The 26322-nt window shown below is 40.9% G+C and overlaps 1 protein-coding gene across 2 annotated transcripts in view; it reads left to right on the top strand.

The window, feature by feature from the left end:
• PTPRT (protein tyrosine phosphatase receptor type T) overlaps positions 1-26322 on the top strand; it is a 477129-nt gene that overhangs the window by 433000 nt on the left and 17807 nt on the right. For both annotated transcript variants that reach the window (XM_048498724.1, XM_048498723.1), the window contains 5 exons: positions 5544-5660; positions 6272-6426; positions 9879-10014; positions 12475-12624; positions 22134-22307. In XM_048498724.1, the coding sequence (XP_048354681.1) occupies positions 5544-5660; positions 6272-6426; positions 9879-10014; positions 12475-12624; positions 22134-22307 (732 nt within the window). The remainder of the gene's footprint in view (positions 1-5543; positions 5661-6271; positions 6427-9878; positions 10015-12474; positions 12625-22133; positions 22308-26322) is intronic.

Here is a 26322-nt window from a genome sequence, read left to right as displayed (position 1 = left end):
TTTACTACAGTGCCTGGCCCGTACCTAGTTTTTTTCTTTGTAGGGATCCCTCAACCTTGAATAATGTTCTGTGTGGGGTCACACAGGGTGCTAGGAGAAGGGACGACAGGGGAAGGATTTGCTTTTGCCAGTGGAGCATCTACAGAATTCATATTATGTAGTTATTTCATTTCAACTATTCTGAGAGTTGTCTTTCTGAAGGATCAGCTATAAAGTGAGTTAAATGTTACTACTACTACTCCCATTTCCCTAGATCTTTAAGCAATTCCAGCAGTATGATAATCATCAGCTCATCTCATGCTTTAAACCCCCAAATTATGTGCATTTCATGTGGTTAATGCCATTGTTAACTATAATGTGATAAATGTCAAGTGTTTGCATTCTTGGTTGCTTTTTGTAACGTAAAAGCCACTTATATATAAGTTCTACTTTCTGCGCTGCCACCAATAATATATTTTCCTCTATATAGCCCACTCAATACTGATTTTCCACAAGGTCACCACCCTGACTGGGGAACACAGACACACAGACAAAAATACTAATGACTGGAAAGGTTTTAAAAGGTGAACAAAACTGAAACGTTTATTTGCTGGCTTTCACAAAGGCTTCTCAGGTAAACTGGAGAGGTTTAACGCTTGTTGGTTTCAGAATAAGTTTGTCTTAAGATGTTACTTCAGATTCATATGCACACCGACACACGCAGGTGTCTCTTAAGGGAAGATTTAGCTTTGAACTAATAAATTCCCTTACGCACACAGACACTATTCCTCACTGCTCCAATACCCACTGATCACACCCAAGCACACAGTCCAAGCCCAGGAGATTCTGGCACGCTTGGCCTCCCTCTCTCCCACTAGTCCTAATATGGCTTCACTGCCTCTGGACTGGCTTCTCCCAGACTGGTGATTCTGGTGATACACACAGGGCAAGGCAGACTAGATAGGTCTGGACAGTTTTAAAACCGCCAAGCTCCTGAAGGGCACTTCAATCTGCACCCAGTCAGGGCCTCCTCTCTCTGTCAAGCATACACCGCTTAGACAGGGACTGGACTTCTGTCAGCCAACTCTGCTGAGACAGAATCCTTTTCTTCCAGAGCTGACAGACTCCTCTCTGCCAGACTCTGCTCTGCTCTCCTTGACCGACTCCGATCAGAACTCAACTCTCCTCTCAGTGCTGTAAGCCCACTGGCTCCCCCTAGCTCTTGCCAAACGTTACTGGACCTTTTTCAGCCAATCAGGTCGGTTCTCTCCTTGTGGAGCCTTTTTTTTCTTTTTCTGGCTGTTGCTAAGGCCTTCTCCCTTTGGCCTGCTGTACACCAGCCCTTCAGGGTGGGGCAAGTTCGCTACATATGTCCCCTTTCCTAAAACATTATGGGACTACGAGGCTACAAGCCTCGTTGCAGCAATGTGTGTAAATAAAGCTTACACACGTTAACCAAAACTAAACAGTTGTCAAAAAAAATTTCACATTTTCAAATGCATTTAGTTTTTACCTTAAAGTTCACTTACCATAAACATTCTTACCATGTTAAACTTACCATGAATTCCTAATAAGTATCAATAACATTGCAGTAATCCACATTACATTTCAACAAGCATATTTTTAAACTCAGTACTTTAGTTACCTACATCAAAAAAAAAATACATATCAGACCCTTTCATTTTTATACCAGATTGACCTCCCACGGTCCCCTCAAGTTTCCTCTTGAGTCTGGTATGTCAAACTTCAGCTCGGTCTTCTGCTGGGCAGCTGCAATGTTGGGCTTTCACAACAGTCCTCACGTTGGCTGCTGAAGCGCTCTGTTGAGGGCTGCGGCTGCTGCTGCTTTCAGTTCATTTTGATGTCTCTGCCAGACCTGCACTGTCCCGCACAAGTCCTGCACAACACTGTCCTGGCTCTTGCTGGATTCTGGATCCGTTTCAGGAACTGGAACCTCCTGCCGCGCAAAGTTGGTTAGGCAGACATTTGCAGTCGTCTTCGCCTCCTTTTCCCTCACAGGAATCGTCTTGCGAACTTCCCGGTACCGCTCCGCAGGAACGTTGTTCAGCTGCACCGCTGGGCACGTTGGGAGGGCGTTGGCAACCGCCTCCTTTTCCCTCACAGGAACCGTCTTGCGATCTCCTGGGTACTGCTCCACAGGAACGTCGTTCAGCTGCACTGCTGGGCACGTCGGGAGGGCGTTGGCAACTGACTTCGCCTCCACCTCTGGAACTGCCTGGCACTGAACTGGAACCATCTTGATAGCTTTTGGGTCAGCAAGCTCAGCTGTCTCCTTCCGTTCTTTCAGGAACTCATCCTGCCTCTGGTCTTCTTGGCACCAGTCAGCATGAACACTGTCCATCTGCAACTCTGGGTCTGCTGCAGACTCAGCCTGGTTCACAAAGTCAGGCGTTAAGGAGTTTTCTGCGCCTCCTGGACTTCTAAATGTTGGCAAGGCACACCTTGCAGGGTTGGCGTTGTCACTTCCAACTGCATCTTCTGGGTGCCATTCTGAGGGTTTCCCATCAGCATTTGGGAAAAGATTTCCCTCCAGTTTATCTGGTACACTGGCAACCCTGGAAACTGTTTCCATTTTCTCATCTGGTGAGGGAAATTCCACAACAGTGTGGGGGATGGGCAGCTCTGCTCTGAGCTTCATTTCCCTCACTCTCAAATCAAACATGTCCTTCTTGTGGCTCATGTTTGCCTCACGATTTCCCGCCATTTTAAACGCTCTTTCTTTTCTGGCCCTTTCAGCCCGTAATTTAACTATTTCAACTTCTACCTTTAAGTATTTCATTTCGGCCATCACTCTAGCCTCTAATTTTGCTTTTTCATCTCCAGAAGCCATCTTAGCTTTCTCAATCCCAGCATCTATACTGGCCAGTTTAGGTTTCAAAATCTCTAATTGCTGACCAATTCCTTCAAATGCTTCAATATCATCTGGTGTGACTTTCCCCTCACCAGCTGCTTCCTGTGTCTTAGGTGGTGCCATTGTGTGAGGTGAAAGTGACTGCTTTTCCTCACAGAAATCAGTAAAATAAAATAAAACAAAATGAAATGGGCTTTCCTCAGCGTGTTGTTACTGGATCTAGATATTACTCGGATCCCGCCGCTTGCCGCCAATGTAACGTAAAAGCCACTTATATATAAGTTCTACTTTCTGCGCTGCCACCAATAATATATTTTCCTCTATATAGCCCACTCAATACTGATTTTCCACAAGGTCACCACCCTGACTGGGGAACACAGACACACAGACAAAAATACTAATGACTGGAAAGGTTTTAAAAGGTGAACAAAACTGAAACGTTTATTTGCTGGCTTTCACAAAGGCTTCTCAGGTAAACTGGAGAGGTTTAACGCTTGTTGGTTTCAGAATAAGTTTGTCTTAAGATGTTACTTCAGATTCATATGCACACCGACACACGCAGGTGTCTCTTAAGGGAAGATTTAGCTTTGAACTAATAAATTCCCTTACGCACACAGACACTATTCCTCACTGCTCCAATACCCACTGATCACACCCAAGCACACAGTCCAAGCCCAGGAGATTCTGGCACGCTTGGCCTCCCTCTCTCCCACTAGTCCTAATATGGCTTCACTGCCTCTGGACTGGCTTCTCCCAGACTGGTGATTCTGGTGATACACACAGGGCAAGGCAGACTAGATAGGTCTGGACAGTTTTAAAACCGCCAAGCTCCTGAAGGGCACTTCAATCTGCACCCAGTCAGGGCCTCCTCTCTCTGTCAAGCATACACCGCTTAGACAGGGACTGGACTTCTGTCAGCCAACTCTGCTGAGACAGAATCCTTTTCTTCCAGAGCTGACAGACTCCTCTCTGCCAGACTCTGCTCTGCTCTCCTTGACCGACTCCGATCAGAACTCAACTCTCCTCTCAGTGCTGTAAGCCCACTGGCTCCCCCTAGCTCTTGCCAAACGTTACTGGACCTTTTTCAGCCAATCAGGTCGGTTCTCTCCTTGTGGAGCCTTTTTTTCTTTTCCTGGCTGTTGCTAAGGCCTTCTCCCTTTGGCCTGCTGTACACCAGCCCTTCAGGGTGGGGCAAGTTCGTTACACTTTTCCTTATCGCCAATGGCTTTATCAGTGCTATCCTATGCAGGTACACACCATTGTAAGCCTTCAGTGCTGTAACACTGCTTAGGATAGCACTGTAAGTATTAATGTCAGTGGGCACAGATGTCATTACCTGATAGGTTTCTGTATAGATTCAGTTGACCTACTTCTTCCCATTGTCTGATAGCTCCATCATAATCTGTCTGCACTGTGACTGACACCTGGCTTTTGCAAAACTACATTTTGAAAGCTTTCCAAAAGAAGAGTATCTACAAGTATGTGACACCACTTCAGATGACAAAGCTCCATGGAAACTTCACCATACAGTTATTAAAGCTCATTGTATGATGGAAAAATTAGGTCATTTGAATTATCCACTCAACCATCCATCAAATGAACAATTCACGTACTGTTATTATTCTTATTGTAATATTATAAAACTTTTAATGTTAATGTGTTTACATTAGCACTGCAGCAGGTATGGTTGATTGCTAGTTCAGCAAAGTCTTCAACATGCACATCAAAACACAACATGCACATCAAAAACAATTGTAACATCACTCCACAAATGAAGACATCATTATTGGGTTAACTAGGTTTATTAAATGGCTGAGCAGTGTCATCAAATGATAGGCTGTTTAGGAGTGGTCTATCATTGTTAGATGCTTTGGGCCACTCCCCAGCTAACCCTACCTATGTTCTTAGGAATCCACACTGATTTTGCTGCCTCATTATGGCTGAACTATTCACAAGACCCCACCTATTAGTGCCTCTGCACCCTGAAACATCATGAAGCAGGCAAAAGTAGGTCCATCTTCAAAGCCAGTGTAAATGAGATCCTCAATATTCCTGTTTGCCCCATAACAGCAGCCAGCTTTCCTCAAGTTGCTCCAAATAGGAGGTTACATTGAACAGCACACATGTCAGGGTGGAGGAGAGATAGCACCTGCTTATAATCTTTTTTTTAAGGCACCCACCATCTGTCTGAGCAGTAGACCAGCTCACATTGGGTTTCTTCATACTACATTTGAGTTATAGAGGTTGACATAGTGACATTTGTGGATCAAACAGATCCTTAAATGGCAATATAATCCCAGATAAATATATTCCTAGTGATTATTTACAATGCTATGCTGCAAGTATGGACTGGAAAAGAAAATCATACAAGCTACATGTCAAGATTAAAATGCATTCTTGGTCACAATTACTGAAAATTATGATATATTCATCTATTTGGACATATAGCATATATAATTTTGCCATGTAATTATAACATTATGTCTGGGTTGAAGTTTAAGCATGGAAGTCTGTGGATGTTGATGGGGTCACATGTATTTTATACCCTTTTGGTGAATATCTGATTTGCATCATTGCAGATAGATTGTTTCTTTGGGTTTATCTGTAGGCAAGGCATCTAGGACATGGGTTTAGGACTGGTTTTACTCTATACTGTGTATTAGCATTTACTTTGTGATCTTTCTTGATATAGGTCAAGTGTGTTAGGTACTGGCCAGATGATACGGAGGTCTATGGAGACATTAAAGTCACCTTAATAGAAACAGAACCATTGGCGGAGTATGTTATTCGTACTTTTACAGTCCAAAAGGTGAGTGGATTTCCTTTCTGCTCTGGTCCTGGAAGATCACTTTGCTTTGTCTTCTTAGTCTCATTAAACGAAAAGGATGCTTAAAACTAATGTTGGAATTGTAGGTTTTGATCCAAATAAAATTGGCAATTTCCACTGATTCGCCATTCCTGCTGTGGACCCCCTCATTTTGTTCCCCAAGATCCTTATTCCCCAGCATTTTGTGAAGATCACAGATATTGTAGTGGGAGGAGGGTGGCACAAATGTTCCAATCTGCAGTACGCAAAGAAAGTAAAGAACTTCAGTTCTTTCCCCCTCCACCATTTTACTGGTGCATATGTGCATATGGACAAAACAGTGTAAAAACAAATGTATTGAAGCTGCTTTTCATAGTGCTTCTATCAGTGCTAATGGGTCCCCATGTTCATTGCTTAAACATTGAAAATATGATCACAACAAGTTCATTTTTGTACAGTGTTTAATAAGAACACATGTCTATGGCATCTGTCAAGAAAATGAAAAAGATATTAATAAAATGAACAAAGAGTGGGCACAAAAATAACAGCACAGTGATTAACATCATTGTGGAACATAGTTATGGAGAAAAAGAGAGGTTGTTTTATTTCCTCAGAAAGGCTACCATGAGATCCGAGAGATTCGGCAGTTCCACTTCACCAGCTGGCCGGACCATGGGGTTCCTTGTTATGCCACAGGCCTCTTGGGGTTTGTTCGACAAGTGAAGTTCCTCAATCCACCAGAGGCAGGGCCGATTGTTGTGCACTGCAGGTATTCAATTTGTTTTTCCCTGTCATTTCTTCGCATTCATTTTCACCAGTTGTGCTCGTTTTCCGAATCATTCAAACATTCTTCCACCTTGCTGTAAAGAATTACGGGCTCAAGGATCTCTGCAACAGGATCCTTCACATATCTACCTGCATTTGCTTCATCTAATCAGCTCCAGATTATTTTCAGTCATGTATGGTATAGTGTCACATGGGCAAAGAATAGGAGAAAGGAAGGAACTAGGAATGGTCTAAGCTGCTCCTTCAGCATGAGTGATAGTGCAAACTGCATGTTGTCTAATCTACTTGATTCTCTGGTATACCAATCACTGAATACAAAGTTATCATAAGAGCTAGGACTGAAGGATCATAAACTGGTAATGTAACTATTGTACAGTTTTTAAAACAAGTATTGAACCCCAATTATTTTAAAACTCCATTTCTAGTGGGTTTTTTAACTGTTATTGTTATATTTTTATCTAACCTTCACTCCAAAGATCTCATGGTAGAATACATGACTCTTCCCTCTTCCATTTCATTGTCCCAGCAACCCTGGAAGGTAAGTTAAAATGACAGAAAATGATTAGCCCATGACCATATAGCAAGCTTCATGGCCAAGTGGTGACTTGAATCTGAATCTGAATCTGAAGTATATGATTAAATCACAAGCCTTATATACCTAATCATCCACAATTTGGGGGCAGAGAGGATTCCTGTGTTACTTCTTGGAGTCAAATGAACTGATCTGCTACTTTCAGGTTTCAAATAAATGTATATCCTTCACTAGTAACGGTTTGGCACACAAGCCCACTGTTACAGGAGACAGTCCCGATATACAGGGCCAGTTGGACACTTTCACACATACCGAGTAATGTGTTTTCAGTGCACTTTAGTGATTGTTTGCAATTGTATTTTGCCCTTCACACAGTTGAAACCAATTGCAAAGTGCACTGAGAATGGATTGAAAGTACATTATTCAGCATGCATAAAGTACCCAGTGCAAAGTAATGGTCACAGAGTTGACTAGGATTGGCAAGACTCAGGTAGAGATACCCAGTGTGCCATGGAAGCTTGCTGGGTGACCTTGGACCAGTCTCACATTCTCAGCCTAGTTGGTATTCTGATACCAGAATGGAGGAAAGAAGAACAACGTAAGCCCCTTTAGGTCCCCTCTGGGGAAAAAGGCAGAGCATGCATGAAGTAAAAAATGAAATAAAATAAAAAATAATGATGAACTTAAAGGCAGTGACTAGAACTTTCCTTACAGATATGTTGCGGTTCTGATGCAGAAGATGGGTTTTGCCAGTATGTTTAACTCAGACAGGGGTAGATTGTTCCCTCGGATTTATTGGGCATTGTCCTAATCTCTGTAAATCTCCTGTAACAGTGCCTTCCTCTGTTACAAACACTGCCCTTTTTTTATATGGCCAGAATCTGAAATGATGTCAGCAGGTCAGGATGTTTGCTTTTTAGGATGAATTCAAAGGCATCTTTAACTGAAGCTGGACTCTGCTGTAGCTACAGGTAGATCATGACCCTAAGACCCAGATGCCATAGACCAAAGACCGGAAGACAACATTTTTCTTCTACCTAATTGTGATAATTGGATGACATTTCCTCTTTTGTGTATCCAATTTTTAAATTTAAATGACCAGCTTTACGTAGTAATTAATTCTCTCTATGCTTCACTGGATGATAATGTTGTAATTCAATATTTATGGAGGACAGAGTTCCTCTAAATATAGAAAACTTATAGCTATTTGTTAAAATTCTGAAGAGCAGAAAGAAAGGAGGGAGAAAATGCCATTTATTCATTCAGATTATTGAAATGAAAAATGTCTTCTTCCCTCCTACTTGTTGATTAATTTGAACCATTAATCCATAGAATTCATAGTCATCCCTATCTCCTTCCTTTCTTAGCATTTCTCATGTTTGAAATTTCTGCGACCTCTGAAAAAAAAGAAAGGACTCTCTATTTTATGAGCAGCTGATGGCTCATAGGAGGAAAAGGGAGAGATGCAACACATTTTGTATTTGAAATCAAATATTTGTTCAGCCAGTCCTGAGCTTGAGTATATAGTATCCATTGATTTATCATGGTCAGTATTGTCAAGTCAGTAGCTCTCCAGGGTCTTAGGTTGAAGACTTTCATTTGAGCTACTTTCTGATAATTTTAACTGATGTTGTTGGGATCTGAACAGTGGATCTTCTACATACAAACCAGGTACCTCTATTTCTGAGGCACAGTCACCACCTCCAATTAAAAAACATATGGCTGTAGTACTGTAGCCCAGCACCCAGTTTTCAAATCTGGTTTCAATTCTCACATTTCAGGAATGATCTGTGGCAATAGTGTATCCTGAATAATAGTGAAATACCTTATGTTCACCACTATATAAGCAGCAGCCTCACACGATAGATAATTTTCAGGTATCAATTTGCTGATGGTTCAGTAAATGTGTAAATGTTCCTTCTCACATTATATACACACACACACGTGTGTGTATGTGTGTGTGTGTTTCTGTGTGTAAACTTTCTTGGTACCTGCAAGACTATCTGTGCAGGAGGAAAGGTCTTAGTCTGTTCTTCTTGAAGTAGAGTTCTGCATATCATGTCACCATTCCAGACAAAACTGACGGTTCACATTGTAACAGAACTGTGTGAAAAGTATGCTTTGTTCAGAACTTCTTGGTTCCAAACTTACATAGTTTGGGACAGTTGTGTACTCAACAAAATGGCAAATGGTTAGGATCCCAAAGTCTTGTTCTGCTAGCTGTGGTTCTTTTTTCTATTGCAAGGGACCCTACTTTGACATTAGCCTCTTACATCAGGGAAAGGCTCCTTGGACCTGGAGGAGAACACCACCACTAGGAGCCTTGCCCCATCCCTACACAAATCTAGACACAAAAGCATGAATTACAGGGCAGAAGCCTTTATTTCAACATAATGGTCACGTGCATGCATCTTGAGCCCCTATTTAGATCTCTAGGGATGGTGTATTTGTATATGCTATGGTAAAAGGTACAAGTTGCACTCATCCAGGAACTATTCAGCTTTGTCAGATATTCCTGTTCCTCAGTAAGTGTGTTTTTAAAATAGTGCAAAAGAGGCACTCAAATATCTTATTTGAATCTTTTTGTCCATCTGTCTTTTTCTCTCTGCACTTGTCAAATGAATTGAATTCTGCACATGGTTTACATACTAGGTATTCAGGAAAGAGAATGCATGACCACAAGCCTGTACTTTATCTGTACTTATCCTTCCTTTCATAGCTTTCTTCTTCCCCTTGTCTTGCCCCAAGAGCTAGAGTTGCTCACTGACATAGTCCAGATCTTCCAGGCAGAGAGGGACTAATGAAGGAAGACAGCTACATTTGTGACACTTGTTTTCTTTTCATCCATTGGAATGTACTGCTTGTTCATGATCCATTGATCAGGTCCCCTTTTCTCCCCTCAGTGCTGGTGCTGGGAGGACAGGGTGCTTTATTGCCATTGACATCATGCTTGACATGGCTGAAAACGAAGGTGTGGTGGACATATTTAACTGTGTCCGGGAGCTACGATCCCAGAGGGTTAATTTGGTGCAGACAGAGGTAGGTGTGAGATAATGTTTTTTTTCTTGTTTGATAAATCCACTCCCAAGACACTAACTTGTTTGCCCTACGAGATGTTCAGATATGAGAAACAGCTGCAATATAGGGCCAGTTAATCATCAAGATTAATTGATTTCATCCTTTAGACTGATTAAGAATGTGCTCCTGATTAATTAGTCAACAGGCCATTTTTAAAAAAAATGTAATTATTAATATAAGGGCTGACAAAATGCAGACTGCTGGCATGATTGTAGAAGAGGTGTTTCCCCTTCTGTCCCACCCAGGAGGGAATGTTTCCATGGGAAAATTTCATCTGAAAACACCATATGTTATTTTTCTTCAGACCTATTTTTTTTCCGTTTGCTTAATTAATCCATTAAAACTTAGAGGATTAATTTATTTGATTTGTGACTCAGAACACATACTATTGATCGCGTATCTGTTCTGTGACGTGCCTGGTTGTACTGTTCCCTCATCTCTCTATAATTACTCTAATTCAAAATGTGCACAATATTCAAAGCCAATGCTTTACAGTTTCCACCCTATCAAATTTGATGTGAGCAAACCACAAAAGAAACTTCAACTGACAAAACAAACGATGATAGTCCCCCAGAGCCCTTCGGGGGAAGGGCGGCATATAAATTTAATAATAAAATAATAAAATAAAGAAATAAATATGGTTTTATTTCTGCCCATACATTTCCCTTCCCACCTCAGGTAAGATATCTTAGAGCCACATACAATGGTTTGGAGAACTACCCAGCTTTTCGCCACTACATCTTCCCCAGTTCATCCCATATAACTTGTGTCCCTGTGTGTCCCATGATTCCCTCCTCCTGTTTCAGCAGCCTGTCAGCATGAATGCATAAAAGCAAGCTGTTCAAGCTGGAGCCTGTAATGCTAACTAAACAGTCCTTGTGGAAATAAACTGGTGATTAAGATGTGAGGTTCTGATGAAGGTATTGCTATAAAAATGGGGTCAGAAGCTGGAGGACTCATCAACCACAGAAGCTAGAGGGTGCAACTCCACAGAATTCAAAGTATTGTTTGCATATGATTGTATTTCCTACATGAATCCTATTTTTTGAAGCACACTAGAGAATCACACCAGAGAATACTGAAATCAGTGTATAGTATAATTACAAGGATCACCAAACACTGTATGTTTTGCATATTTGTAGTATTTACTGAGTAGCCCTTATGAGTTGCTTTAACTTTTATCTGTTTTCCCACTGTGGAATTGTAAGAAATACTTATGTCATACTGGCAGGTATCCTGCCATTGTGCTTAGCCAAGTTTGAAGGGTTCTTCTAATAAGTGGCTCTTCCTCCAAGAGAAGATGATGCATTTTCAGCTGAATGAAGGCCCCTTAGGCTGGAGGACATATTTAAACTTTGCTGAGCAGAGTGTTCAGATACATACCATTAAATATGTTGGCCTTTCAGTTGCCACAATACTCTGTTTTGGCTGCAACTGACTAACATGATGATTCCCTGAAATTCCGAAGTATGTTTATTAGGTAATAGGTCTTGCTGAATTCTGTGGACCTTACTTCCCAGCAAGTATACATAGGATTGTATTTTAAGTGTAGAATTAAGCATAAGTATATGGTTGACAAACAGCTCACAACTCCATCCAGAGGGGCCTGGTGGGCAGGGTCGGTTCTGCTCTGGTGTCACCCCCTCCAAAGATAATTCCCATGGTGCAGGAAGCTCCCAAAAAGAAAAAAAGAAAAAAGCCCTGAAAATCCCCCATAGGGGATAATAGCAATATGCAACAAAAAGTGTGGTTTGTCTCTACAGGTGGCTCCACTTGTGCATGGGGGCCAGCCAGGCAGTAGAGGCCAACTAAATTTGGCCCCATCCCTTGGCCCGCCCCTGGAATGCCCCCAGCCATGCTGGCATTGTGTTTTGGGTCGGTGGGCCTGAATGAAGGTGCCAGCAGGGTAGACACCCATGCCAGCACTAAGCAACGCTGGCTCCAGAGGGGGATTCACCGCCCACCCTGGATTGGGCTGCCCAACTAAGATGGAAGAAAACATTTTTACACTAACAAAATTTGTTAATGTACCTTTTAGAGGATGCAATATTTTCTTAGAATATATAAATGTTAAAACTATTCTACATACTTATTTTTGTAAATAAGAACAGCTCCCATCAGATAACACAGTTTTCCCACTGTACCATATTGAAGTTTCCCACTGTACCATATTGTAGTTGGTATTATATTTAAAAGATTGCAAAGGTGGAATTAGTATACAAGTGGAATATCTGATTCTACTCTACGTATGCACTTCTTCCACATTAAAAAAAGATGTCCTACACTGTTTTCAGAGTTGGGAAATATTTTCCTTGTTTATCTAAGAACTTTATGGGATTATTGGGAGTTCTTTTATCAAAGTAGCCCATGTAAAACTGCTCCTTATAAGCAGTGATGAATGTACAACTTCTTGTTTGATAGGAGCAATATGTGTTTGTTCATGATGCCATTCTGGAAGCATGCCTATGTGGCAACACAGCCATTCCAGTTTGTGAATTCAGATCCATATACTACAACATCAGCAGACTGGACCCACAGACGAATTCCAGCCAGATAAAAGATGAATTTCAGGTAAAAAAAACACAACAACAAAATAACAGATCTAACTTTTTTTCAGTCACAGCAGAAAGAACACTGCATGGCTGTTTTTTTCAGTGTTGTTTCCAAATCAGGATCTTCACTATTGTTTGTTAAATGCAAAAAGTAGTTTGCATACTTTGCAACAACAAATTTTGAGATTGCTTTCTCTGCTCTTTGGAAGTGTGATGTCCAGTTAGTTCAAGAGATGTCATAGTAGAATATGAAAGAGCTATAGGATGGAAGGCATCTGCTTGAGGGACCCATTGCACAGTTGCGGGTATGAAATAAGAATGTGTGTAGGGGTCAGTGTATGAGTAAGGTGCATGGGTGTATTTGTATATGCACAGAAGTTGAGACAAACAGTTTGGCTATTATGAGGCTGAGGAAATGTTCTATATCTGTTTGGGCTGAAACAATATGCCTCTGCATAAAATGTGCTTGTTCTTTGGTTAATTTTACTAAAAGAGATTATGTGTGCACATTAAGAGAGGGAAGAAATGGAAACAGCCAAAATGAGATGCTCCAGATCATGGTTCCTTTGGCTACTTCTGGGATTCGGGTGAGGTGCATGATGCAGCAATATTGCTGGCTTTAAGCAGACCTTGTTACCCAAATAGCCTGCACATGTATATATCTTGACTGTATGAGCATTCTTCTGTGATGTATCAAAATCCCAATAATAATTGCAGGTGTATTGACACATGTGCAACCAGGGCAATTATTATTGAGCTTTTTTGCTGGGTGTATACCAGGGTCCAGGACATGATCTAATACTTCATGGGAGCATGCAGATTCTGAGAATGAACCGGCACGGGTTCATGATTAAGAATATATTAAGAAAACTAATAGCAAAGGGAATTAGCAATCAGAATATAAAGTTAGACACACACTAAATAATGTTCTATATATCCTAATTTCTGCTAAATGTTAACCTAAGCAAATTTACTAATCTAAAGAGTTGGGGAGGGCGAGTACAACATACGAACCTGTTCCAGTGTGTGAAGTCCAGTAACATTTGTCAAGAGAAAGGAAAAGCAGTGTTGGGGGAGAGCATGGTTGAAAAGTAGACTGCAGCCTTCAGGGGCACCTGAGCTGAATGGCAGGGCCAATGCAGAGTCACATAAACATTCCCAGTTTGCACTCCCACATGGGAGTTTGAAGCCAGTTCCTGGAACCAAGTGTCAAGTTGGGACCCAACAGCTGGAACAAACTGCTGCTGTCTTTATACTTAAAATTGTTAAGATGGCAGGAAAATAAGATTTTTTTTTCCAAAATGAATTGAAGCCATTGGATTGATGAGGTAACAATTGAGCAGGGAAATGTCCCCTGAGGAAGGGGAAAGTGGGATTATCGATGTCCTCTTTGATGAGGTTTATAATCCAGATAAAATAATAAACTCAGTTATATGGTAGCCATTTGGCTAGATTGAATTCTAAGGAGAACATCAGAAAAGGAATAAAATGTCATACTAGGCAATGGATGTGCTGGCATGCTGTTTCTAAATTTTGGGCAGACCCTGTTGCATGTGTGTGTAATACAAAAACACTGCTGTTACTTTTAGAATGAGAGAGGGGTGAGTGAATGCAAATGAATGCATCCAATCCCAGGCAAACTGTCAATTACTTTTCTTCCTGTCTTTGAAGTAGAGGATGTTTTGCTTCACTGAGAATCCCCTTCTGCTTAATAGATTAGGGAAATACATACTTTCCTAATATTCCAAATCTCAAATGAAGTTGGATTAAGAAACGTGTAGCCATCCTGGAGGATCTGTGAATGGGTCCCAGTTATATACAAGCATATTGATCCAAATGCTTACTCTCTGATTATGGACTAATTCTAGCCAATGCCTGATTGAGAAACCTCCTAGGAACCCTTTCCATATTGCTTATAATTCCATGAAGGTAGGATGTAAATATAATAAACAATTCCTGGTTTTTTAATACCAAGTCTCAGCTGTTACAGTAAGAGCAAATAAGATTACTTCTGAATATATTGACTCTATTGACTCTCCAACAAACCTTCACACTTCTAAGAAGCTAACAGTTGGTGGGCCCTTGCCCCCTTCCTCAGAAATGTTTTGGGATTGCAGCCTCTCTTTTATCAATCAGGTACTGAAAACCTTTCTGTTCTGGCTGGGAAATGATTGCCTATCAGCTCATTTTATGTTGCATTCATTTTTTTTCCTTTCTAGAGAGCAATGGAATTTACGCTGTTGTGAAGTGGAGAAAAAAAGGTGCACTAAGTGGGGCACATTTACTAGTATCAATGTTTAGTACTAATTTTTAGTACTAATATCAAGGCAACAATTAGGTTTGATGGCCCTTTTTTGTTATAACTCTGGGTTAAAAACATAACTGCTGTAACTGAACAGAACAAATTGTTAGAAAATGGTTTTACATTATTAAGTTTAACTTACCTCATATAACAAGGTTATTATAAAGTTAGGGGGACTTAATTTCTTGGTTTAACATTTCCAAAGTGTGACGACCCCCCTCCCCAAGGGTTATTAACCCTATCTATATTGTTTCTACACTGAGAAGCAAATAGCTATATAAATGTTTGAAATACATTGTTTTACACAAATAAACCAGCAGATACCAATAGATATTTCAGATCCAGAATACAGGGAACTGTGTGCTTTCTGGCTAAACAAAATTAGGGTGCCCTTATTGGTGTATGATATTCCTATTGCAGTTGCCAGCTCCAATCAATGCACAATAAATGTTCCCTATGTAACTTTGCTGAACCCTGCAGTTACCAACATCTAGATTCAGTGAAATATGATACGTACTATGCATTCTCAGAAGTAGCTTGAATAAGGAGTACATTAAGGTGGCCCTAGGAGTTGTCCAAGGCATCATGTTCTAGAAGGGCTCCCATTAGGAAGCAAACCTTATTTAAAAAATCTATATTTTTCAAATCCAGATATTAGGGAGCTGTTAAAAAAAACAATATTACTACTTACCGGCATTCTAAATACCAGTTTAGTATTGAGATCCAATTTTTGTTAGTACTCCAATGTTATTTGGTTCCATTATTCCCTTAGGAGAATCTTTCCGGAAGGCTGTAAGGGCTGCCTCTTAAACTAATGGCACCACAATCACAGAAGAACTGCAGGTGAATTGGAGGAAGAGGTCCAATTATATGGGTCCCTAGCTATCCTCCATTGTTTGCTATGGGGTGATTCCATTCTTTCTCCTAGACAAAGAATAGCCAAAGACATAAAAGCCGCCAAAGCAACCACTGACCAAAAGTTTCCCAATGCAAACTGAGCTGACAAGGCAAAAGAACCAATGTAGAACTAGATAATCTCAGCAGAAGCGTAGGACAACATGGCAAGCCCAACAGGACAAACATCAAATTAGATAATTCAGTCAGTGTCAAACCTCAGAATCCTCAAAACACTCCATCTAACTAGGAATCTGTTACAAGCTGAAGAAATGTCAAATCAGAAAATCCAAGCCAATGAATACTCCAGAATACAAGCAAATATCAAACCAGAGCATCAAATGCAAACCCCAACTGAAGCAAACCAACTTGCACAAAGAACACAATGCTGCATGACCAACACAACCAATTTTAGTGGACAAAAACCAATTTTAGTGGACAGAAACAAAGCAATCAAACTTGAGAAACTGATATCAAACCCGGACAAGAAGACACCAATGCAGGCACACAGCAAAATTAAAGAAAAACAGCTCTGAATATTTCTGGGATTTTTTTTGTGGGGGGGGAGGACCCACTTCTCAATATCCCAGAAAATCCCTGACACCATCTAGACACTCAAATATATCTTAAATACATCCTATCAATGTATCAAATATATCCTAAAAATATCAATAATTAATAAATGGCTGGCTGGCTGGCTGGCTGGCTGGCTGGCTGGCTGGCTGGCTGGCTGGGTAGATGGATAGATGGATAGATGGATGGATAGATGGATAGATGGATAGATGGATAGATAGATAGATAGATAGATAGATAGATAGATAGATAGATAGATAGATAGATAGATAGATAGATAGATAGATAGATAGATAGATAGATAGATAGATAGATAGATAGATAGATAGATAGATAGATAGATAGATAGATAGGGACCAGAAATATCTGGATGAACCTCCCATTTGGGACTCCAGTTTGAGTGCCAAGGTGAAATCTGGCAGCATCTCTTGCATTCTTTCAAATTAATCAGTAATACCCAAACAAACTGCGCTGAAAAGTGATATTAAAAAAACACACAGACGGCACCCAGAGGGAACAATAAATAGCATAAAACAACATAGCACTGCCTTTCATTCAGTCTGTGTGACTTTCCTAGTGAAGAGTCATTACTTGCCCCCAAACTGTACATGGAGAATGACATGTACAGTGGGAAAGAAGTTCTTTGCATTGTTTCATTGAAGGTTGCCCTTCAGCTGTCTTTGGATAATCATGTATGATGCCCATAGCTTAATTTGAAGTTTGGCTTTCTCAGGGCTCAGCTGTGCAAACTGTTTTCAGTGCCAGGCTAAGTTCTTAAATAACTGAGAAAGGAATGCTGTTTTCTCCCTTTCCAAAGAAAGAACAGTCTTCCAAGCCCTGCCAAGATCTTTTTTGTGACTCTCCTATGCAATACTGATCATGTTTTTGAAATAGATTGAAACCTATTCTACATTTTGATCAATGTGGAAAGAATATTCAGGTAGTGGATATGGAAATGGTCAAGCAAGCTTCCCATTCCAATTTAGGTGCTCCTTTTGCCAGCATGTAGTTTAAAATTCTGCTTTAGAATTAGATGTTGGATTCACAGAAACTTCCCTTATTATGTACCAGCTGCCACAATATTTCTTAGAACATACTTCCTGTACGATGCATTCTGTATGACTATGGCAGAGGTCTGCAACCTGCGGCTCTCCAGATGTTCATGAACTACAATTCCCATCCCATGAACTACAATTGGCCATGCTGGCAGAGGCTGATGGGAATTGTAGTTCGTGAACATCTGGAGAGCCGCAGGTTGCAGACCCCTGGACTATGGGAAAGAGCTGCAGCATTCTCATCACAGCTAGACCCCAATTATCTGTGGCAGGATATGTTTCTATACAGATTTCTATGCTGGCACATACCTTTTTAAATACACCATGCATTGAATGCTGTAATTGAAAGTTCCCTATTCCATGTGGTCCCAAATACAACATATGTGTTTTAAACATAGGCACCATTGTTACAAAACTTTACTTGCAAATTATGAATTATTACTATGTACCTCAGAATGATACCTGGACACGTCAGCCGGGGTCAGCCTCTTTAAAAACTGTGCTCCTTGGTAGCAACAACTGAATGACTGCAGAGATGGTGAGAAGAGACCAGGGTGACATTAATAATTATAGGTTTTCCTGTATTTGTAGCTAAGTGAACAATCTCGGTCTGCAGGCGTGTTTGAGTGTTGGTTTATCAGATTAGTGAGAAAGAGACACTGATGAATTGCTAAGAGGCCAAATGTCTAGCCATTCGCATGATGCATCTCATCATGCACACCCTGACAACGGAATGTAATTACAAGAGATTTTAGCTTAGTTGTTCATTTTGCCAGACTTCTGCCTGTTAGGATTCTATCAAAGGGATTTAGGCTTGTGGGGGAGCATTTTGGCTTGGCTGCTTGTGTTGGAGACTTACTACTAGCTACATAATGTGCATAAATTCCTGCCGAGATCACAGATTTATACCATTCCACATGTTTCAACAGCTTAAAATCTGTTTATTCTGACTGGTTTTAATATCTGGTCATACCATATATTTCTGTAAAAAATAAATGAGTGTAATCAATGTGGTTTTGATTCTGTAAATTTCATAGTTAAGCTGCTAGCATTAATGCTATCATTTTTTGAGCTGAAGCTGACACAGTCTGACATCGAATACCTTCCACTTTCCAATGCACATTGAGCTGAGGATAGTTTCTTCTCTACAAATTCAAATGGCAGTGCAGCAATCTTATTTTAAGTATGGAAGAAATATAAGAAACCTCATCATTTTGACTCGGACCCTATGACTGCATTCTACACGTGCTTTGCTCTGGCCACAGTGCAGCTCGATTCTCTTTGCTGCTAGTGCTTGGGGTGTGCATTACCAAATTCCCAAGCTGATGATATACCCAGAAAACTCTAGTTTAGGTTGTTGCAGTGATTTCCCAGAACAGGAGTACAGATCTATGGTTCTTGGGAATTAAGGGGGAAAAACCTTCAACAATCTGTTCCCAATTTCATGTACCAGCAATGTAGCATGCACTTGAGTTTGATTCTACTGATCTCCCAGACAATGGCATTTTAACCTTCCACTCAGATCCCTGTAAAGTAAGAGCATAGAGTGCTCCTAGTAAGTCTCCTTTCAGTCAGATCCTTGCAAGAAAGTAGCCCTTTGAAAACAAGGCCATAAGAACATAAGAAGAACATAAGAAGGAGCCTGCTGGATCAGACCAGAGTCCATCTAGTCCAGCACTCTGCTACTCACAGTGGCCCACCAGGTGCCTTTGGGAGCTCACATGCAGGAGGTGATAGCAATGGCCTGCTGCTGCCGCTGCTCCCGAGCACCTGGTCTGCTAAGGCATTTGCAACCTCAGATCAAGAAGGATCAAGATTGGTAGCCATAGATCAACTTCTCCTCCATAAATCTGTCCAAGCCCCTTTTAAAGATATCCAGGTTAGTGGCCATCACCACCTCCTGTGGCAGCATATTTCAAACACCAATCACACGTTGCGTGAAGAAGTGTTTCCTTTTATTAGTCCTAATCCCCACCCTCAGCATTTTCAATGTATACCCCCTGGTTCTAGTATTGTGAGAAAGAGAGAAAAATTTCTCTCTGTCAACATTTTCTATCCCATGCATAATTTTATAGACTTCAATCATATCTCTCCTCAGACGTCTCCTCTCCAAACTAAAGAGTCCCAAATGCTGCAGCCTCTCCTCATAAGGAAGGTGCTCCAGTCCCTCAATCATCCTTGTTGCCCTTCTCTGCACTTTTTCTATCTCTTCAATATCCTTTTTGAGATGTGATGACCAGAACTGAACACAGTACTCCAAGTGCAGTCGCACCACTGCTTTATATAAGGGCATGACAATCTTTGCAGTTTTATTATCAATTCCTTTCCTAATTATCCCCAGCATTTGCCTTTTTCACAGCTGCAATGCACTGAGTTGACATTCCCATGGAACTATCAACTAAGATACCCAAATCCCTTTCCTGGTCTGTGACTGATAGCACTGATCCCTGTAGCATGTATGTGAAATTTGGATTTTTTGCCCCTATGTGCATCACTTTGCATTTTGGTACATTGAACTGCATTTGCCATTTCTTAGCCCACTCACCTAATTTATCAAGGTCAATGGCATAAAGAGCTGCAGTTTTCATTACTACCTTCCTTTGTAAGGGTGGAGCCCTTGTTTCTTGACAAGTATGATAGCAGGGAACACCTTGTTCGGGTGTCCAATTCACTTGAAACTTGGGGGATCTTTAGTGGAGAGGCAGGCCTAGTTGTCCTGCAATAATTATGTCATTTGATCATTCCCAGTCCCTGAAAGTCCCCCATAGGGAATAGCAACAGAGCACCTACTTCAATCATCTGTTCAATGAACCCCTTGGTTGAATTTGCTTTAAATTTGGGTTGTGGTTTTTAGATTAAAGGGAGGGCTGTGTTCTACGCATATTTAGTGTCTTCCCAAGACCCTCCACTAGATTTTCTATTGAAAGTAATAGTCCCAAACCATTGAAATCTGTACACTTCCATTTGTGTTTTTTCAATGAGTCTTATAAAAATGAAGGATTAGCACCAGAGAAAGTGAGCTGTGCTGTGGTCAGAGCGATCAATCATATCCTAAAGAAGGGACTTATTTGGTTATGTCAATGGAATATCCTTCTCTATGGTTGATAAAACATGTAGGTTGGAGGTTTTTATCTTTGATGCTCAGGTGGAGATTGTGGCCTAGTTGGAGTAAATTTTACCAACTATTTCTAATCATTTACTTTGGTCATTTGTGGACTACAGGGATTTACCAAGTGTCACCCTTGTGGCACTTTGACTTCAGGCAGCTCACCGGGCCACTGGATGTACCTATGGCAGTTTCAGTGACTAGAGAATGCAGCAGCCCAACACCTGAATGGTGCTACCAATTTGTACCCATGGCTATATTGCAGACAATTTCTGATATGTCTTTTGGTCAGTATCCCTGTATCTAATAGCTGAGGACTGGACTCTATGCAGATAGGCAAATCTGCACAACAGGACTAGCCACAGGTCCAATATAGCGTTTTACAAATTGATTGATTTATCTAAATTTTTATCTAAGATTTTGTGCTGCCTTTCCGTAGTCCTGGCTTGAGGTAGTTTACAAGTAGAATCTCTATAACTTATCAAAATAAAACCAAAAACCATTAAAACAGACCTCAAACCAGAAGCAGACTGCAAGGCAGTTAAGAAAGAAAGAACCTCTAAGTAAAAGCCTGCGTGGAAATAAGTGGGACCTCCCAGGTTTAAAGAAAAATCATAAGTTGCTTGTTGTTGTTAAATAAGTTTACAGCGTAGTCTGCACATACACAGATGCCACAACTAAAAAGAAAACCTGCCGGATTTTGGGTAACATTTTGAGTTGCCCAGTCTCACAAGGAGCAGGTAAGGAGAGGAATCTAGAATCAGTTACATCTTCCTTCTCCAGACCAACCTGCTTCTCTTTCCCTTGTTGTTCTTTCAGGAGATACAGTGAAGGGGCCCGGCGATGATATAAAGAAGGTGAAACAAATGGGAAAGAGTAGCGCTAGTCCAGTAAAAGGATGGAGAAAAGGCAAATTCTGAATGGTTGGAGTGGGCCCAAAAGTTGGAGGTAGAAGTTGGGAGAGTGTATGAGAGAACAGCAACAGGGAGTGAATAGGACAGGTGTCCCCTTTTGAATTCTGACAGTGAGAGGTGAGAGCAATCACAAAATGGCTGCTGCAAGAGACAGATCCACACATACAGATCCACACATACAGAGGAAGTGCAGGAAAGAAGGAAAATGATTTTAAAAATATACACTGGGAGAGGTGAATGAAAGAGTGCAAAATTAACACTGTGGTGGCAGCAGCCATTGAAATAATATCATTTTAATCTGCCTAGCCATTCAGATCTCCAATTGCCCATCAGAAGACTTGCTGGGCAAGAAACCTACCTGACCTTACTCACTTTCTCAAAATACTTGATGGGCACCAAGAAAGGTGTTGGTGGGCACCATGTTTGGGCCCCAGAACAGGTTTTCCCCTCCCCCATGAATCTTGCCAGCTCACCTTTTTGTTTAACTTCATCATATTTTTCATGTTTGGGCTTTCAGTAGTAAGATTCTAATATTAAAATAATCCATATGGAACTTTTTCCTGTATTTGAAACAAGCCTTATAGTTAAACAGAAGGGACAAAACAGAATTTGTCTTTTATGTGTAAAGTTGCGTCTTTTCTGGGGTAGAATACTAACTCCCTTTCTAATTTCTCTGTTTTACAGACCCTTAACATAGTAACGCCTCGGGTCCGGCCAGAAGATTGCAGTATTGGACTGTTACCCAGGAATCATGACAAGAACCGCTGCATGGATGTCCTCCCCCTGGATCGGTGCCTCCCCTTTCTCATCTCTGTTGATGGGGAATCAAGCAACTACATTAATGCTGCACTCATGGATGTAAGGACAAATTGCAACCTCTATAGCTAAATTATACAGAGTAGCACTTTTGGTGTACCATTATTTGTCGAAAAAGCTTGCAGCAATATGTGAGTTCTTTCACTCCATTTTACCTTCACTACAAACTGAAACAAGTTATGCTGACAAATGACTGCCCCACTTGAGCTTTGCGGCTGAATGAGGATTTGGACTTGGACTTTTCTGGTCTAGGTCTGTCATTATGGCTAGTACACTGTACTGTGTTTTACATATCATTTTAAAGATGTGTTATTTGTCAGCCACATGTATACCTCACCGGAATATTGAAGGATGTGGTTTTCTCTGACTCCATATCATAGAGTTTGAATACCAAGTTTTATTCAGACTTTTTTACCTGAATACATATGACCTGCTGCAAAATACATCCAGTCATCCCCCTTTCACAAAGACAGCACATGTTGTTGATGTTTCCCCTTTAATAAATAATCAAAAGAGCTACTATTGCTCAGTGGCGTAGCATAAGCTGATGATGCATCAGAACAACAACAACAAGTAAAAGTTTTTTTTTCAGAGAAGGCACTAATGTCAACACCTATACGACTGTCTACCATTGAAAGATGGTTCTGATGTTTGGGACAGCGCTTGAATATGGGAACAAGAAAACATAGAGAAATACTTTTGGTTCCCATTTGATTTGAAAAAAAAAAACCCTGTTAATATCTTCTGCTCTGTCTGCTAAGCAAGGCAGGTCCTGCTCCTAAAAGCAAAAATATATACATATATGCATAAATACATACCTAAAAAGTGGCTCAAATGTACATACTGACAGAGTGTGTGTGTGTGTGTTTGTGTGTGTGTGTGTGTGTGTGTGTGTGTGTGTGTGTGTGTGTGTGTGTGTGTGAGAGAGAGAGAGAGAGAGAGAGAGAGAGAGATCAAGTCATAGGTGACATGTCAACCCTATAGGATCTTCAAGGCAAGACATGTTCAGAAGTGGTTTGCCATTGCCTGGTTTTGCATGAACTGAGAGAGGTCTGAGAGAACTGTGACTGGCCTAAAGTCACCCAGCAGGCTTCTTGTGGGAGGGGAGTGCGAGGGAGTCCAACATGGTTCCCTCCAGGGAGTTATTCTTAGCCACTATACCCTGCTGGCTGTCTTCTGACAGTACACTTAGGCTTTAGTAGGCTTTTGGTTTGAATAGACCAGGGGTAGGGAACCTGCAGCTCTCCAGATGTTCAGGAACTACAGTTCCCATCAGCCTCTGTCAGCATGGCCAATTGGCCATGCTGACAGAGGCTGATGGGAATTGTAGTTCCTGAACATCTGGAGAGCCGCAGGTTCCCTACCCCTGGAATAGACCAAATGAAAAGAGCCTGGCTAATGTCTTCTCTTTCTTCAGCATGCAACAAGAGGCCTAGTTCTCAAAGAAGTAGACCCATGTCTCAACCTTGCCACTTACAACTGTAGGTGAAGGCTCACATGACGGAACATTTTCTCATGACAATGAATTCTTACACATGTCGGGTGGGGGGAAAATGAGGCTCAATACTTTTGAATGTGAATGAGGTTATTTTGTTTAGAGGAGTAGTTTGTCATGTGAAGTAGACTTGTGCCTCAACCTGGCCACTTGCAACTGTAAGTGAAGGTTCACATGATGGAAAATGTTCTCATTACAATTTATTTACTTGCAGTGGAATAATGCAGACACAGATTTACCAGGTCAGTTGGGAGAAAGACCAAAGACTTCTTTTTCATGAAGATTTTGCCTTACTTGGTGCCACTTGGTTGAAACAACAGCAGTGGAAGGCACTGGGTTGTTTCTTCTTCTCTGTATAGTTGTAGAGTGACTAAGAAGGTCACTTCTAACATCAGGATGCTATTTATCAGAGGCTGAATGAAAAAAATGTAGCTCCATCATGTCAGAAAGGAGCCCTAATGTGCATTTCCTTTTGCCAGAAAGGTTACCTATATTTTCATCTTTTGTTTGGACAGGGGATAGTAATTACACCCAGCATTGAGGGAAATCAACTACAAATTAATTATCTGTCTATATTGGTTGTATATATTTTCTGTATTTTTCCTTGGTTTTCCCATTGTTTAACATATACTCAGTTGAAGTTGCCACTATGGTGAGAATCATTCTTGAGTTTCTTTTGGGAAAAAGTCTTCAAACAACTTCAGACACAGTAGGTTGTCTTGTTGAAGTGATGCTGAGACACTGTGATAGTAGATAGATATCTGTTATGTAACAGCTGAGTGAGCAAAGGACTTTACTGCTTGACTAAGCAGAAGCTGTTTTCCCGCACAAACCATTTGTATCTAACTCAGAGTTGTGCAGCTGCCTGCATGGAAACTGCCATATTTTTAGACTAAGTTCACATTTACAAAGAATGCACACAGATCAATTCATTTCAGAGCTGAGGTAATTCTCATGCCTCATAACCCGCTTCTGATCTTCCTTCTCCTGCTCTTGTTACAAAGGCTTGGATTTTGTTTTGCCTACAGGCTAGTCTTGACTTATCCTTTTAGCAGTTACATTCCCAGGGAAAAATCTATGGTACAAAAAGCATAGTTCTTCCATTTTCATCAGGGATGTCATTGGGATGGCATGTATATGTTGCAGTGAATGTTCAGAAACTGATAGATGCAGATAGTCCCAGAGATGTTTAGTGAATGCTTAAAATATGCATTATTTCCTGATTTCTTGAACATACAAAAGTAAATTATAACAGGAGGTTGACTGGCGGGGAAGATGATATCTTATTTTCCTCATTGCTATCATATACACACACTCCCTTCTACCTGATTGTTGTTATCTCCCCTCTTGCAATCATCTCTCCCTGCTTATTGTTGCTATACTTTTTCACCACATTCACTGTTGTCTGTTGTCATTTCCTCTCCCTCCTTTTCCTGTCTCTGCATCCAAGTCCCTGTACTAGATCTACTAAATAAGCATGCTTTGACATAGTGGACAAATTCTGGTCAGGTTTGGTTTCCTTTCATCTGTGCATGAGCAGATGGTCGCCCTAGTTTTTATTGGGGGGGGGATTTGTAGAGAAGGAGAGATAGATACATATATGTCTGCATATAAAGGTATGTGGAGAGAGAGAGGGAGAGAGAGAGAGATGCTTACCCTTGTTTTGCAAATTCTTGTGTCAACAGTGAGGGGCATTAAATATCATTGAGACTAGTCCTGAATTACTATCTCAAAACAAATTTCATGAAGACTCATTAGTCTTATAGACATCATGCAAATTGAGTCTGGCTCCCCTCTCTGTTCATTTTAAAGCATTTTTACTCCTCTCTTCCATCAACTCACAACTGCTAACACCACATAATTAAACAATTTTTAAAAGATCATGAAGATAACTGGCGATGTGGTTTGCCTCCACTGACTGGTGATGGTGTGTTGTTGGTCCTTGAGCTTTGGTTAAAAGATTGCCAATGGCATGGATTATGTGCTTCCTTTCTCTCCAGCCCCTTTCCTCTTTCATTTGAATTATTCCCATGCTTCTTTAACCATGGTTCAAGATCGTATCTTCACTAATATTAACTATGGTTAAGCCTGTCCTGGGTGCACTTCTAGCCTAGCTTTTGAAACTGTTGTGGGTTGCAGATGTTAACTTAGAAACATCCAGGTTTAAAAATTAGCTCTGGTTTTAACACTAGTAGTGTATCTATAGTACTGAATCACATTTAAGAAAGTGGAGATGTACTCACAAAAAAACAAAGAATTAAATAGCACTCAGGGTTTCTGTCCAACTCTTTCTTTTTTGTGAGTAAATTTCCTCATCCTTAAATGTGGTTCAGAAACTTGGCTAAGCTATGTAATGATAGTGTTAACAAGAACTTTTCAGAAACTAACTGGAGTAAACCAGCCGCTGAGCATGGCGCCCCTGCCTCGCTAAAACATCCTGTAGATTATCCTCCTATGGAGGAGTCCCGCTGCTCCCTAGGGGAGAGTTTTAAGGGTAAGGACTTACCGGGCGCCTTTTAGTATGCCTTTAGTATGACTTTTAGTATGACTACCGCTGTTTTA

Source organism: Sphaerodactylus townsendi, linkage group LG05, assembly GCF_021028975.2.
Source record: "Sphaerodactylus townsendi isolate TG3544 linkage group LG05, MPM_Stown_v2.3, whole genome shotgun sequence".
NCBI lineage: Eukaryota > Metazoa > Chordata > Lepidosauria > Squamata > Sphaerodactylidae > Sphaerodactylus > Sphaerodactylus townsendi.
The sequence above is the reverse complement of the archived record's forward strand: the minus strand, read 5'-3'. Positions and strand labels throughout refer to the sequence as shown.